We start from the raw sequence: 17078 nt of genomic DNA on the forward strand, positions 1-17078 counted from the left end.
TTTAATCAGGGATGTTTTATATCTCCCGCTTTCACAGTCTTTCAAGCAGGCAGCATGTCAATACTCTGACCTGTTTATAGCACATTAAGTTGATTTATGCACATGTGCCTGCGCTGATTTGCGTGTGGTTGGCAGCCAGCTTCCATGTTATTTTGACATTTGGGCCGCAGCCTGACTGTAACTAGGTCGGCTCAAGTCAAAGTGAGTTGTGTGTGCATCATTTGCTTTCATTGCCCATTTTGATGTCATTTTCAATAACGGTGGACTTGATTTACTTTTCATTTTCATTAAGTTCTAAAACAACTCACAACCATGCAATCAGATTCAGGATTTGTTGTGAAATGTGAAATAAACTTAAAGAAGGAAAGTAAGATAAATGCCAACCACTGAAGAGCAATAAAATACGGTAAGTCTACTCGTACTTACTGTGCTGTTCCCTTGGCAACCTTGGGCAGTGGTAGAGACTGCCATACAAAGCAATGACAATTCAGGACGAGTCGGCAGGAAAAAAATTGAGACATAGATTCACGCTAATAAAATTACTCAGCAGTCAGGACATTTTGAAGTATATCACATTATCTGCCACGATGCAGTAGCATTACATCAGCATTAGATACATATACTGCAACTTTCTGCACTATCGTCCATTTATTTTTTACACTGCAAAAATATATGAGTCCTACTACAGGTTTGTGTGGTAGACTGGTACACCAAAAGTACTGTGACACCTCACTGGGTAAAATGCACTGATACCACATTTTCAGCACTGTTTTTTAAGATTATTTCTAAGATAGCAAACAAACAAACAAACAAAAAAGGACAAGTTGTGCTCACTTCTAGCTGTTTGCTATTTGTCACTGCTGTAAAATAAGCATTTGTAGGTTGAATGCTTCCCAGGCCCCACACAATAACAAGCAAATGTGGAGGGACACCACCTGAACAAAAGTTAAATCCATGATACAATACAACTCTCTAAACTACGTACTAAAACATAGAAAATTAAACACCAAAAAGTTACGTGAAACCATACAATAACAATATAATAATAAAGTCTGCTACAGTAACTTCATGCTAACATATAATGTGAAACACCATAGGTGGGCTTGCAACAATTAGCAGCAATTTTACAGTATTTATAAACTTTCAAACAACTGATACGTTAACATGTATGAAGCAGCTCCCAGCCTCCCAGCTACAGAGCTACGACTCATTATTATCTATCGCTGTACTGTAATAGTGTTGGCATTGTTGAATAAGTGTCATAGTAATATCAAGTTGTGAATTATTCAGTGACTTCCTGTATTTATCTAATACAGAGTGCCTGACAAATGTATTAGCTGAGACCATCATCACATGCTTAATTTGAGTCAGTTCAGGTAATCACATAGAGTAAACAAAACTTGGATGATGTTGATCTTTGGTGGTGGCACCATTTGTCGAAATTAAGTCTCATGTCTCAGAAATGCTAAGAAATGCGCCATATTTGTCATGATAATTGAAATAAACCTTCCAGAGCACATCTTGCATTGTCTATTGCAGAAGATTATGCTACGATTTATATTGTAGGCCCTGTAGAAAAACAGCTGGATGCTCGCTATTAATCCTGCCGCTTCAACTTAATTAGCCGAGGAAGGAACAGCAAGACCTTCCCATTGTTTCCTATAAAGCTGCTGAAGGAGCTTCTGAGGTGCACGTACTACGTGAGCCTGCTTATGCAGTGTTTGATCTATTTTGTAAACAGATCAAACCCTCACCCAAAGGTTGCCAGTGGCCTGTCAGCTCCGTCAGAGCTGCCCTTTGTTCTGCTTGCATCTCATAGCGTCAGACAGAAGCAACATCTTAACAGGCTGTCGTGTGATAGAGCACTTTTTAAATTGCCATGTCATGGACTAATTGAATGAATGCAAATGCTCACGCAAGAAGACATCGCTTAGCAAACCAGAGCAAAATGTGAGCCATTACTTCTCATCATAATGTGGGAAATAGGGTATCTTATGGCTTCCTCAGCGTCTAATCAGATGGCTCTGCATGTCCTCACCCATAGAGTGCTATGTAACGCCATTAGGAGCCACATTGGCATGTTCATTATCATTTCATTTGTGACAAGTTGATCACATGTGTCTCATTTCCAAGGGCTGTGCAGTTTCTTGTAAGATGAGCATTATAATTCATCAGTTCGGACTGATTGATTGTGAGAAATTGATTAATTGGATGCATCTGAAACAATTGACGTAAAATGGAGTGCATTACTTTACTGCAACCAGCAGAGCAACTGTTGATTGATGTGACAACATTGCCCCTATGAAGTGGTGAATATCAGAGTGTGCACAATCACAGACATATATCCACATTGAGCAGATGGAGATGGTATGTTTTTGGAAAGGCTTTTGTTATGTGCTGGTGTCCTCCCTCACGTATGGTTTGTTGGCAGCTCATGTGGTTGCCATAATGAGAGTGGGGGTTGAGGATGATGGAGAGCATTTCAAAACAATGTTTTATTTCCCACGAGAGTGGAGTCGAAAACCATATAAAAGCTTAAGTGGTATATTACCTTTGTACGTGGACAATTTTCCAGCACCTTGAGAATCACTACACCCCAAGTTACTGTGAAATATTGAATTTTGCCATAATTTGAAAGTGTAATGTTATAATAGGGCAGTTTTCTTTTTTTTATATACTACTAATTTGTCAAGTATAGGTCAACTTGACATGTACACCCATAAAAAGACATCCTTCCCAAGTTATGTACTTTATGAGGGCTTGGTTATCTTTACTCAACTTTATTTTTTATATAGATAGCACTTTAGTTATCAATTGCATGTTTTATGAAGCACATAACAAGCTGAAGCCTAACTGACCTCTTCCTCACGCCCATTTGACCCTCCTATAATGCATCCTTTCCATGGCCTTATCCCATCTCATTACCTCTTCCTTTTTGTCCTGTCATTAATATGCTGCCGTTGGGTGGCTTGGTGACAGGCTTCTTGATGCCGTCACCATAGCAACTTATTTGGTGCATGGCTGCTGGGGTTTAAATGGATGCTGTTTCATACTTCCTACTTACTCTTTCATTCTATTTCATTTCCTTGATCTCATTCCTAAAATTATGTCTATTTTGTGTCACAGAAATACAGTTAAGGGGAAAAAAGTACTGAATAAATGTGTTATCGTGTACTGGTAGTTTAAAGAATGGTAGTTTAGAGAGGTAGTTTAAATGTATTAAATCTGAAATTCTGAATGAATGATATCTATTACATCCGTGAGGTGAGAGGTAATGGCTAATTTGAACATTGTTCATAGTGGAAATCTTGACAAAGGTGTTGACAAAATAATATATTTTCCCCTTTACTTTCACTTGACTGTTGATGGCTCTGACAATATGATGCAGACAAATTTTTGAGTAGCTCCCAGAGTAAGATCACCGGTGTATCACTTAGTCCAGCATTTACCATTTATAAGAAAAAAAAAATCATTGATTTCTTAGCAATGAAACATACATGTAGCTCTTCTCCCAGACTTATTGGTACAACTGTAAGTCATACACGGAGGCATTTTCGCCATGAAGGAAGAAAATAACGTGAAAACAGAGCATATAAATCAATGTATTCAAGTTAGGCAGCCTTGGTGCATGGCAACATAAGATGGCCGTCGATGATTTTACTTCCCCCAATGGCGAGTAAACTTCATTGACAGTCCTATCATATTGACCATTTGCACCGACGTCACGTGATCACGTGACTGCCCCACCATGAATGGCGGAAGGAAATGAAAGCTTATAAAAGTCTAGACACATAACAGTTTTTTGCTGCTGGCTGGGTGTCTGCAACAAGATGCTACGCTCACACCCGAGGGACAATCTACCTCGTAATGCCAAAGGTAAAACTTGTTTATCATGCTAACTAACTTGTTTTTTTAAATCTTTTTTTTACACATTCTGCCCTGTATTGAAACACTGTGGTTATTTTCAGTCAGATGAACTTGATACTTTTTAATTTAAGAAGGTGCTTAAAAACTAAAGTTGTGTGTGTGCAGTTGGAGTGGACGCTAACTACGTGGCTCATGCCACGTTCACATTAACGATCGTTAATGTGATTTGAAACACGTAATTTGACACCCCTGTTTCAATCTTGGTTAGAGTGTATGTCGTAAATGTAATGTATTAACATTGATCTACTAACCTAGTAAAAAATCCTCGCTGCAAATCCGTGAATAGTTTGTGGGCTGCCAGTCCTTTCTGTTGATTGCCGCTATCCATCGATGTCTTTTGTCTTCATTAGTAGGTATTCGGTAAAAAGCAACATTTGGTTTACTCCCTTGTCTGTTTGTACAACCGACCGCACAGCAAGATATGACCATTGAATCGACTAGACAAAGGACTTCACGCTGTACAAGATTCAATTGTTACATTTGAGGCAAGTGGTTCTATTGCTGTGCAGCGTTCAGGACGGGGCGTTCCCATGGAGGAAGTGACGTCACCTGCAAATGGTCAATATATAAGTCTGTGGTTGTAGCTGGGTGGTGTACTGGGCTGGAGTAGAATAGGATATCATGGCTCAACGTGATTTTCTAATAAAGCAACAGCCCTTGGCAGTGTTCATTACATGAATTTTCAGACTGTGGCCGCATTGCAAAACATTGGATATTATATCTCGACCAATGTTTGATTAAATAAATAAACTGCCTTGCCTAAATGCAAAGTCATTAGGCTGCTGAGACCCTGTGTGTAACCCATTGCAAAAACAAGCAGACAAATTAAAATGTGTTGGTCTTTCCTGCAGTGAACACGAAGGAGCAATAGGACCCTGAGGTGGAAAAAGGAAAGATGCGGCACACTGCATACCAACCCTTTGTTGCGAACAGTTCTGCTGGCGTTGAAGACGCGCAGTGGGGTTCATTCACAAGAAAGCAAAAAACATTCACATAAATACTGTGCATAAAAGAGACAACTTATGGAAGACACAGAGAGAGTTCATTTGTGCAAGGTCACTAACACAGTGCCTTATTAAGAAGTGTCTTGAGGCACACACAAAAACACATGCACACAAAAGCTTGTCTCGAATAGAAGGGTTGAAAGTGAGACGAGCGATGCTAACAAAGAACTGCAACTACTCCCTCCTCATCCTTTCTTTTGTCCCCCTCTTCGTCACCTTGCATCCTTTGTTTCATCTTACACTCTGAAGATTCCTGTTTGTGTCTTTTGTTCATATGGTGTGCTGTAGTTATTGTGAAAGAACAAGATAAAAAATAAAAATAAAGATCAGTGATAAGTACTGCTGGTGGAAAGCGAGAAGGAGCACTAAACAATAGTAGTGATGCTGTTTAATACGTGTGCAAGTGTGTATACCATGTGTGCTAATGTGTGTAGTGTGCTAATGTTATGGTAATGGGCCATGACTTCACTTAAGAGATGTGGAGGCAGCCTAATCACTGTTATTTTCATCCCAACATTACAGTACGGTAGGTAGGTACGGTCCTCTATATTCACCTTTTATGCATTTTATGTTACAGACTCGTCCCAAAATGGAATAAATTATTTTTCCACTCAGAATTCTACACACACAACATCTCATAATGACAACGTGACTTTTTTGTTGTGTGTGTGTGTGTGTGTGTGTGTGTGTGTGTGTGTGTGTGTGTGTGTGTGTGGGTGTGTGTGTGTGCACATTTTCAAAACATAAACAATTTCTTTGCTCGGGCTGGGCCACTCAAGGACATTCACAGAGTTGCCCTGAAGCTAGTACTTCCTTGTCTTGGCTGTGTGCTTAGCATTGTACTCCTGTTGGAAAGTAAACCTTTGTCTGAGGTCCTGAGCACTCTGGAGCAGGTTTTCACCCAGGATGTCATGACGCTTGGCATTCATGCCAAAGAGTTCAGTCTTTGTCTCATCAGACCACAGGATTGTCTTACTTCCCGGCCAATGGAAGCGGCTCCTCTCATTCCCTTTAGAATTACTCTCATGTGCATGTTAAGCGTGAATATGAATTTTAGGATTAATTTTAGGATTGCCATAATACAATCCTGTTATGTATTGACTAGCAATATAGTCCTTAAATTTTCCCTGACATTTTGGCTTTGAACTGCATCTGCAGAAATTACAATGTCGCAGAAGTCAATCTGACTTTGTTGACAGTGAAAAAAAATTAAAAAAAAAGGAAAGGGAAATGAAATGATAAAAAAAAAAAAAGCAGTTAATTTCCCACCTGAGCACTTGCGGGTTGTTTCTAACTGTGTGTAAGCGGCATGCACGCTCACTAACAAGCAGAGCCAACAGGATTTCTAGTTAATAGTGCTGCTGCTGCTGCTGCTTAGCAGGCTACAACAGACTTCAAGCCTGACATTGAATCTGCATGCAAGCAGTGCAACATGCTAAAGTTACTGACAGGCTACCCGCAGATGATTTAAAGTCTTTGCATTTCAAGTCTTGAAAAGTGCTTACAATTATGCTCTTTTTTTTAATTTGTAGAAATGAACTTAAATGAAGTGAAACTTTCGCTTGTGACAAATTGCCATAGCTGTGAACACTTTGCTTGTTACATGGAGAAATAACATCAAGTGCTAAGCATGCTATTAGAACCGAACACCTTAACGTCACATGATAAGGTGCAATAGTCATTTTGAGTGCAAGTATATACTGGCAAAATATCACATTTACCATATGTAAGGTGCTGATCTTGCTTAAATGCTAAAAATATCTAACTTTGGAAACAAAACATTAGCTCTAAGTGCAATAGGCTAACTATAATGGTAAGTATAAATATAAATATAATGTAAAAACTACATTAAAATGATATCATATACTGCATCCCTTTTTGTAAACAGCTACTTAAATGGTAAAAAAAAAAATCAATTAGAATTCAGATGAGTGAAGTTTGTTAAGCCTGAAATATGAAGCAATAAGGGAACTAAATTATGTTTTGTTTGTCTGCCCTCGTTAATGAAATAAATCACGCATTGGTTGCCCTTTGTTAGCCGCCCTGGTGCAAATTAAGTTCTTCGCCTCTCTCATCGCCCCTGCCTTCCTCTGTGTGTGCCTCCAACCAATCGGTATCGCGCACAGACACAAAAAAACGCACACGGTGACACAATTAGTTATGCAACATGTTGTGAGACGAGCTGTTCAGACTGCACAGAGACGAAGTGCGACACTTCGCATAAATTTTCCTGACATAAATCCACACAGCCTTGGAACAAACTCTCACTCCTTATTTTCCTCTGTCCCATCTGATCTTTTCGTTGCACTCAGAGAGAAAAAATCATTACCATATCAAATATTCCTGAAGGCTCGATTCCATCCATCTATTCTCTATACCGCTAATCCTCATTAAGAAGCCGAAGCCTATTCCGGCTGACTTTGGGTGATCGGCCAACCTGAACACAAAATAGTAACTTAACAAAATAAAGCCAGGAAAAGAACTAAACAGCTCAACAGAAGCAACATTTCTGCTTTGTCATCCACACGACTACTGGTGGTCCAGTGGGATATTCACAACCATAAACAGACCATAAACAGTGCTGTGATGACATGACTAAATAGCACGAGAGCACCAGGCACTTCTGGGAAATTTTAAAAAGTAACATGTTATGATATGGCATGTAAATCAAGCTGTCTTCATCACCTTTAGAGTAACTATAGACCTGAAGGCAATGTGAGAACCAGTCTGTGGTCATCACCTACTGCATTCGTATTTCTATGTGATGAATAATTAATGTTTAATGTATTTACCAAAACCCCTCATTCTTCAGATAAAAATTGAAGATCGGCACACAAAACTGAAAATGGACTTGAATGGGAATGAGAAAAGGCCTGAGTAATTTACAAAAATGAGAACTACACAGACTAAATACAATACATACCCAAGTAAAAGATGAAGGAAAAGGTGCATTAAATACAACACAATACAATACAGCAAATATACAGATCATAGATTTTGTAGAGTAAAATGTGTTCCATAGAACATTCCATGTACAATTCAAATGCATCTGGTCCTTTAAAAGCATCCTGATGAATTATTCAAAATCTTCAATTAAATTCTCCGTGAAAATATTAACCTTGATATGCATATACATATGTGCTACTCTCTGCTGCTGCATCAATTGCCCTTCACATGAATACTGCATGATTTGCACATCCATTGAAGATGTTCTAAATATAGGCTGCATGTACTGTATATAACTTTGTACAGTTATTGCATAATCCATTCAAGTGCATTGTAATTCCTTTTTCAAGTGTTTCCACTGCTGTGCCATCACATATTCTTGAAGCCACTCAAATTCACAGTAAGTATCATTATATTCATTTCATTGGCTTCTTTTGTGTTGCACACACTTCAAAGAGATGAGCCAACCGGCTTTGTTGTTTGAAAGTCAAGAACCGGACGAGTAAGATTCCATGATGCCAGTATTGTGCCCTAAAACCGCTCAGCCGAAAGCCTGATCGAGTACTTCCGACATCTGTTCAACTTCTAGCCAGAATCGATGATCCCATTAACAGGCACGGTAATTGATGAGCCATTTAAGAGCCATAGACTGTCCGCACTGTGATAAATAATGCTTAAAGTGGGTTTGGGGGCACAGGGGGCAAAAGGAAATTTGGGAACGCATTAGAAGAGAAGTGTGATGCGAAAAATGAAAAAGTCAGCATGTTGCCACAAGCATGATGAAGGGTTAAGGAGAATTGAACCTTCGGGATGGGCAGAAAGTGAGCAGAGAAGAGGGAAGCGAGGAGCTAATCAGACAAGTGGAAAAGAAAACAAAAAACAAGGCAATGCCTTCAGTGCTGACTCTGTAAAATGTCACTCCTCTAACATTTACTTGAAGCAAATCATTTGGAAATACACATAAGGTTTGAAAAAAAAAAACACCTATTATTTTTTTATTTATATTTTTCTGTCCTCTCCTTCCTTCCCTCCCACCATTTTCCTCTTTTGTTGTTGTCCACTGCAGAGTAGCTTGTTTCCATGGAAACACAGAGAGCCATGATAAGCTTACTCGGCAGTATGTGTGTTCGGTGTGTGTGCTGAAATGAATACAGGATGATGATTTATGAGTGTGTAATATGCTGAGCAGACACTTGGATGAACAGGCTGGTGTCTGTGACGATTAGGTCATTAGCAACGTGGAGCAGTTTTTTTTTGTAGGATTTCATCAGCTCGCTTTGAAATTGATTTCTTTTTTGTTTGTGTTTCATCCTGTCTCAAACTGAGTTGAATCAATGATCCAGAGGGAGACACAACTACAATGCAGCTGTGGTTCCTCCTGCCAGTGTTGTGTCATGTTATTGCTCCTTACAGTGTTGCCCTGGTGATAAGCACCACCATGGCGATGATTATGTGCATAGCAATGATGGCTGTACAACGAAAGGTCGGCTCTGTGTGGGGGTACGTGTGTGTTTTTGTGGCTGTATGTTTTATTACATGTGAATTGAAAATACACTAAATCACATTGTAGTAACAGTTTGTTTTTTAATTATTTTCAAAGTTTGATATTAATATTTGTCAGTTATCTAGTAAAATAGTATTTCATTTGGTCAGTGACTGCGTGCATTGGGGTCAGGTGGGAGAGTGAACCAGAATGGGCTGCTGGGACAAAAGCACCCTGTTCTGTGTTGTGCATTACCACCACCTACAGGACTGGAGTGGAACAGCATTATATTCATGTCATCGATGAAAAGAATGAGAGTACAAAATGCATTGCAGATCATGTGCGTAAATATAATGATGAATAGTCTGATAATTTTGCCACTCTCACTTTCAGAACTCCCAGAAGAAAAGAGCAGCACGACCCAACAACAAACCTGACAAAAAGCTCGCCCCACAGGTAACATACACAAAGACACATCTACCGGTTTTCAATCACTCAATAAAATAAATAGTGCAGAAAGCCAGGCTGATATATTGGCATTGAATGTCAATCAATCAAAGAAAGCCTTTATCTAACCAGAAAGTAAAATCCAGAGGTCTCATTTTTAAGGGTGGGCCGGCCAAGACGATGAGTCAACTCTGAAAGTCTTTCCAGGACAAAAGTAAAATAAGCTTTCTCTTCCTGGCCTCAGTCCGCATGGATGGCACTTTAAAACACACACCCAGGGCCAGCTGCTAGATCAGAGGTTTGTGGAATTTTCAATCACAAACTTGAAGAAGATCTAACGTGGCACTTTATCAGGAATTGACTTGTGCAAAAAAATAAAATAAAAGTATACCAGTGTTGCAGCTTGCGTTTAGCAATGGATGACCAACCAAATAAGTCAGAAAGATTGCAGTGAGCCAAGAGAGGTGTCCTACATGCTGAGTTTGTAATAAATTACAGCTGCATGACAGAGTGGGTCGAGTTTAGCTCGGACAGTGGACCAAGAAAATGTATAACCTATGTCATCATAATCCATTTGTGCCAGAAGATGGCTCATAACCAGGGAAGAAGGAGAAAAGTGTCATTGTAACCGATAAAAGAACCAAATAGTGAACTTGAGGCTATTGATTAATGCACATATGTACATCTTAAATCTAGATTTTGTCCAGCTTGATGCCGAGATGTTTGTATGTTTCAACAAGCACAATATGAGTAAATAGAGGGGTTAGAGGTCATTGACTTAAGTGGCGCAAATACCATTGCTTTGCTTTTTCTAGCATTAGAGATGAGCGAGTACCGATATGTGTTGGTATCGGGCCAGTATAAGGCATTATTTCAAGGTATCGGTACTCGCAACAGCGGCCAATAGTGATATTGTGGCCGTTTTACAATCATCAGGAGATAGGAATTAGAAGAATATAAAATTGCCATTTATTTCATGCAATTTTAAGGAAAATGCTATATTGGGATACAGTATATAGTCTTTAAAATGATCTATCATTTTGGGGGGGGCAAATTTTAGTGGTATCGGTATCAGTGACTTCAAGAGTTGAGTACTCTTACTGATAGCGGTCTGAAAAAAAAATAGTATAAAAAATCTTTAATAATAATTAGGGGTGTGAATTGCCTAGTACCTGACGATTCGATTCGTATCACGATTCACAGGTCACGATTCGATTCAATACCGATTAATCCCGATACGAATTTATAAGTCGATTGTTGCGATTTTTTTCATTCAAATTTAGAAAATACTAATCAGTAAGCTTGTAGAGTGTAAGATTTATATGAAAATGTATTATTTATTTATCTGAAATTTCAGTCTTATAGAGGTTGTAATCTGTTTCATGTTTGAACAGCATTAAAATAAAATATTAAGGCTTAATGTTCCGTTCATATAACATTCTTCCATGCTCAAGGTGTGAATCCTAAAAAATAAAAAAATAAAAAAACGATTCTGCCGATTATTGAATCGATTCGAGAATCGCGCGATGTAGTATCGTGATATATCGCCGAATCGATTTTTTTTTAACACCCCTAATAATGATTATACTGTAGGTACTAGGTACTGTACTGTATACTAAGGTAATAGTAGAACACACTGGCAGGAAACAAAATCAGACTCTAAATTTGAAACTGCAGCATCAAACGGGCACAAATGACTACAAATCTGTATCGTCAGCATACATATGATACTGTGAGTAATCTGATTCATCACCTGGCTTGTATGTTATCTACACATAAAAGAAAGAGAAGTGGTCCTAAAACTGAACACTGTGGAATATACTCACTTTGCAACAAAAGGAAAATAAGGCATACAATTGTCAGAAAAGAAAGCAAAGAAGTTAGGATGACATCATACAAAAGAAGTTAAATACCACATTACATTTCAAATGGACTATTTCCCAGCAGCTTGTGCATGAAAATAGCACAGGCCGCTGCAATTAAGTTCACATGCACAAACACTTGGAGTGATGTACTCCACAAAATATTTGTGGACAAGCTGTACTGCAAATGTGCCATTTTGCCTTCCTTTCAAAACAGATCAGGGTTAAATTGCCATACTAATCATATTAGTTCTCTTCAAAAATCCCTACTAAAGCAGTGCAAAACTCCTGTGAGAACAGGTTCACAGATACAGTGTAGCATATTTTGCAGACAGTAGTCGTTTATTCCTTAATTCATTGCAATTATTACGAGATTGAGTTGATGCGTTTTGCAGGATAGAAATCATTGCGCTCTCGTTTTGCACTATTTTTAGGTCAACGCAACTTCATCGGACAATTTCTGTATGCACAAGTGTGCACATTTTGTCCTTCAAGTGTCTCACTCTGCCTAAACAAATACTAGCGTAAGCAGATAAATCCATGGCTCCTCTATTCTTTATTGTTTTTACTTCACCTCTGCCAATTTCCTGCCCTTTATCTTTCTTTGTGGGTATTTATTGACATTTTTGGCCCACTCATTGTTTGACATTGTTTGTATTGCAGTGATAAAACCAGCATTTAACTGAGATACAGACTTTACATGTCAAGACTAGAAGGAGCTGATCCTCTCATTGGCTTCCTGTCCAAAGCACATGCCATAAATGGTCGTGAATGTGCTGCCCCTCATCTCACTTTATGTGTTTGGAAACACTTCCCAAGCTGTAACGCAAATACACCCACTGAGTTGCCAGGGAGGTGTGGTTGAACCGGTTTACCTCGGGTCAGTATCGACTCATGAAAATGTTTATCTGCATCTCGGTGGTAACTCAAAGCTCCCTTTGGATGACTTTCAAAATAAAATTTCCCATTGAGATCAATTTCACTTGGAATAGGACTGGCATGCACATCACAATCCTAATGAAAAGCTTGGTGTGTCCTATCCTTATGGGAATGGGAACAAGACAGCAAATAGCCACAAGTATCAGCGCCTTCATTTCATTTCAGTCATTTATTACATTATTTGTACGAAAAAAAAGAAAAGACAACCTAAAACAATAATATTTAATGTTGAATGAAATGGAGCAGAAAGAAGACAACAACTCTTGTTGTCTCTGCCCCATTTCTCCCCAGAGTTCAGTTACGAGATAAAGTAATTTAGCAAAAACAATGTAAACAACGACAACAAAAACCTAAATAAAATTGTGACAGCTCGTCTTATAGTCACATCTGAAATCGGTTTACAATTTGATTTCTGACATTCGTAACAATAAGAAATGGTAATGGCATAAGGTTCAAACTTAATCTTGTTCATATTTCTTTAATAAGCTGGATTTATTTAGTCATTCTTTTAAATGTAATTTTTGAATTGGATTCTTTTATTTCTTTATTAAGTTTGTTCCATAACCTGATTCCTTTTACGGAAACACAACGCACCATCAGTCTGGTCCTATATCTTGTTTTTTGTTTTCTTGTTTTTCATTCCCTTTCAACTTATACTTGCTTTCTCTTTTTTCAAATCTCATTTGAATACTCAATGGAAACATTTTATGCGCCTTCAGCATAATTTACAGAATACTGTAATTTACCAATTCATCCATCCATCCATTTTCTTGACCGCTCATTCCTCACAAGGGTCGCGGGGGGTGCTGGCGCCTATCTCAGCTGGCTCTGGGCAGTAGGAGGGGGACACCCTGGACTGGTTGCCAGCCAATCGCAGGGCACACAGAGACAAACAACCATCCACACACACAAGCACACCTAGGGACAATTTGGAGCGCACAATTAACCTGCCATGCATGTCTTTGGAATGTGGGAGGAGACCGGAGTACCCGGAGAAGACCCACGCGGGCACGGGGAGAACATGCAAACTCCACCCAGGAAGGCCGGAGCCGGGACTCGAACCGGAGTCCTCAGAACTGGGAGGCGGACGTGCTAACCACTCGCTCACCGTGCCGCCTAATTTACCAATTCATAAAATGTAAACAATTTTAACTAAAGAAAAAAACTGATTTCTTGGATGGATTTGTTGGATCTCCAAATGCCTTTCTAGTGAATATTCTTATGGCTTTTTAATTATTATTATTTTTTTTGCTATATAAGTATTGACTGAGTATAGGTCGCTTGCACATGTCGTCACTTCCGCCTCGGATTTCTCGTAGTCGCCATGCTGGGTGGCCTCCATTTACGTAGCGATTCGGTCTAACACGTATCTATCACGTTTGTTTTCTGCGTTTAAAATGGTACATTGTTGCTGCATCGTTGGCTGTTCGAACAAAGCCAAGGGGGAAAATGGTCGGTCTTTTTTCCGAATTCCGAAAATAATTAGGAACCAGGGCCTGGAGACAGAGGAGTGCGGACTCCGGAGGGAAGTCGTTACTTTGGGCTCGTGTGTGCAGCGATCACTTTGTGAGCGGTAAGCTTGTTTACCTTTATTTAATGCATGAGGATTAATAACGTTTCGACCGCCCATATATGGGCAAGTTGCTTATGTTTTGGATTCATGAGCAAGCAAGTTCGGTAGTACAAGCTGGCTAGCGGACGTTAGCCGAAAGCTAACATCGAACATTTTCACCCAAGTAGTGTCAGTGCAAAGTGTTTACTGCTGAAATTGGATTGATTAGTCTTGGGCTTTTAATGCCGATAACATGTTTTTTGGTGGCAAAATGTAAACTTGGAAAAAAAGAGACAGAAGGGGCTGATGCAAGAAAACAGACCCCCGGGGGTGATGCAAGAAAACAGACCCCCGGTAACCTACACATCATGCTAAAGAACTTATTCACGGCCACCCTACTGCGGTAAAATAACCAGTCTTTCCATATTTTATTTGTTTATATATTTGTTTATTTTAACAGGTCGCCCTGCGCCCGTTTTTCTGTCCAATCATCCCGACTGGGCTCCAACATTAAAGTTGGGTCCCAAGTTACAACATCTATGTCTCAGCCCAGTCGGTGCCAAGATATGAACGTGCACAGGAGAGACAAGCAAAGAAAAGACGACTCCAAGTGGCAGAGATTGTTGCAGTTATGCAGCCAGATGGCTCCAGTAACCTGTACCCTCAAGTACTGCTGACATCATTGACTCTGGTATGCCACTCAGAATTCATTACATGATATATTGTATGCATGAGTGAATGTATGTGTTTGTTTGTGTGTGTACACGCACCTTATATTTTAGAGACATTTGGAAGTGTTTATAGAAATAAGTATTTGCCTGTAGCAATGTTCATACATTAAAAAATGCAACAAAATGTGTACATTTCTTTTACACTGACAAAAAAACTATACTACTTTACTATATTAAACCTTTTACTGGTACCGTATTTTTTTGTGATTTTGTATTTATTTTTTTCTTTAGGGATCTCATGCCACACCGACTTGATTGCCAATGACATGATGGAAACGAAGGCGAGCATCAAAGCATTGGAGGAGGACAACATGCGACTGTTTGTTTGGCGCTAATAAAGGCAGCGTTTATACAAATTCTATTGTTGGGTTTGTTTACAAAGCTATACATAATACAAATGACAGGATTTGACTCAATGTGCAATATGGTCCCTCTTAAAGTAATGGCATAAATCTCTATTATTTCTAAAAGCACAAAAAATGAAGTGAATGATTAGATGTAGTAATTTCAGGGTTAAAAATTGAACTGTTAATTAATGTAGTTTATTTTAGCACAGGTGCCTACCATCCTGAGATGACGGTATGATGTAATGTTGATGGGGTACGCAATGACTTTCATTATGCTATGTACAGAGGAAAAAGTTGCTCTCTTTTAAATTTGTTTAATGTAAGACAAGTACCAGTACTGTGTTACAGTTTTCCCAATAATCCTTGTTTCACACTTTCCCCACAAAACCACTGTCCTTTTGGCAGTCTAGATTGGCACACTTCAAGTGATATCATTTGATTTTACAATCTGCTGCAGCACAAAAAACTACTTTATTCCGCATCTTTGAAGTACATGAGCAAGTGGTAGGTGACAGCGGCTGAGCAGGAACACTGGAAGTCCACTGCTGATCTAGTAAATGCTCTCCCGAGCAGTTCAGGTAAGGAGGGGACTTTGGGGAAGAAAAAAAAAACTGGCTTTTCCAGCTGGCCAAAACGAGCGATCTGGGTGGACTCGCTCAATCACACTTTGTCCACACCACAAAGTCGCAGAAGTCCGTCCAGTTAAACTCATCTGTGCCTGAATCTGAAAATATTACAAACATTGTAATGAAAATATGAAACATAGAATTAAATAAGAAACTACAAAAACTAAAGCCATACATACCTGGTAATACTATTGGTGTTGTCGTGACAAGTGATGGGAATTGTTGCCATCCGGCACCAGACAGAAATTGGGTGTTGTGACAGCCTCCTTAACCGTGAGATCATAAGAAAAGCTGTCAGTATGCTCAGTAGTTACCATGAACACGTTTTATTGTACTGGAAACTGAAACTAAAAATACGTCCTCTGAGAGTGGTTAACCTTAACCATTTAGAATAAGTTGATTAAGTAACATGTAACTAGTGAAAGGGTAGCATTAAATTTAATTAAGCCACGGGGAGGCTGTGCAGTTACTTTTTATTCTTATACGCTCTGCCATATTTGCCTGTTATAAAATGATTAGAAAAACCACATCAGGTAAAGCCAGCTGTGCATGTAAACACAATGATAACAGGAAGCCTGAGAACAAATCAACATTTTTGTGTGCAGAATTACCAACACCATGTGGTTTACTTACGTGCAACAGCAACCGTTTCTTCTGATGCGATGTTAAAGTTTACACTCTGTATCCACCCGCTTACAAAATAATTGTAAGCCTCCAGGGATTTGTTGGCGTGTTATGGAGCATGTTGTCAACACGAGGTAGGGAAAGATGTCCAGAGATGTCACATTTGGCCAGCAAGCTTTCTCCGTCAAAAAAAAAATCACCCTTGGTCAGGACGTAATTAGGATCAATCCCGCCACACAGAGACACCTTCTGCCTGTATCGTTGTTTTTGATCTTTCGGTAAATCGTGAAAATACTGCGAAAATTACATCAGGTTGATAAGCTCTACCGTGTAACTCGCGAGTGTACCTTGTGAACCGGCGGACACCCAATATGGCGCCCGAAGGAAAAACTCCCATGATGCATTACGATGTGCAAGCGACCTATACGTTTTATGTTTCCCCAAACCTCAATACAGTAGGTCAGATATGGAACAATCATTGTGTTGTATAAAATGAACAGTGCTTTATTATCCAGTTAACCCTTTACTTTGTGTAACAGAGCTATTGTTTTTGCTATTTTCATCATGATATACTTTCTATGTGATTTCCA

At 39.2% G+C, this 17078-nt stretch overlaps 1 protein-coding gene and 1 long non-coding RNA gene across 2 annotated transcripts in view; both read left to right on the plus strand.

The window, feature by feature from the left end:
• Window positions 1–17078, plus strand: part of mtcl2 (microtubule crosslinking factor 2) — a 72375-nt gene that overhangs the window by 33357 nt on the left and 21940 nt on the right. The window contains exon 5 of the mRNA XM_077514873.1: window positions 9754–9816. Within this exon, the coding sequence (XP_077370999.1) occupies window positions 9754–9816 (63 nt within the window). The remainder of the gene's footprint in view (window positions 1–9753; window positions 9817–17078) is intronic.
• On the plus strand, window positions 13555–15247 carry LOC144014689 (uncharacterized). Its single transcript, XR_013282539.1, has 3 exons — window positions 13555–14181; window positions 14621–14851; window positions 15123–15247. It is a non-coding gene; the product is annotated as an uncharacterized LOC144014689 (long non-coding RNA).

The sequence above is a fragment of the Festucalex cinctus genome, chromosome 2 (genome assembly GCF_051991245.1).
Source record: "Festucalex cinctus isolate MCC-2025b chromosome 2, RoL_Fcin_1.0, whole genome shotgun sequence".
Classification (NCBI taxonomy): domain Eukaryota; kingdom Metazoa; phylum Chordata; class Actinopteri; order Syngnathiformes; family Syngnathidae; genus Festucalex; species Festucalex cinctus.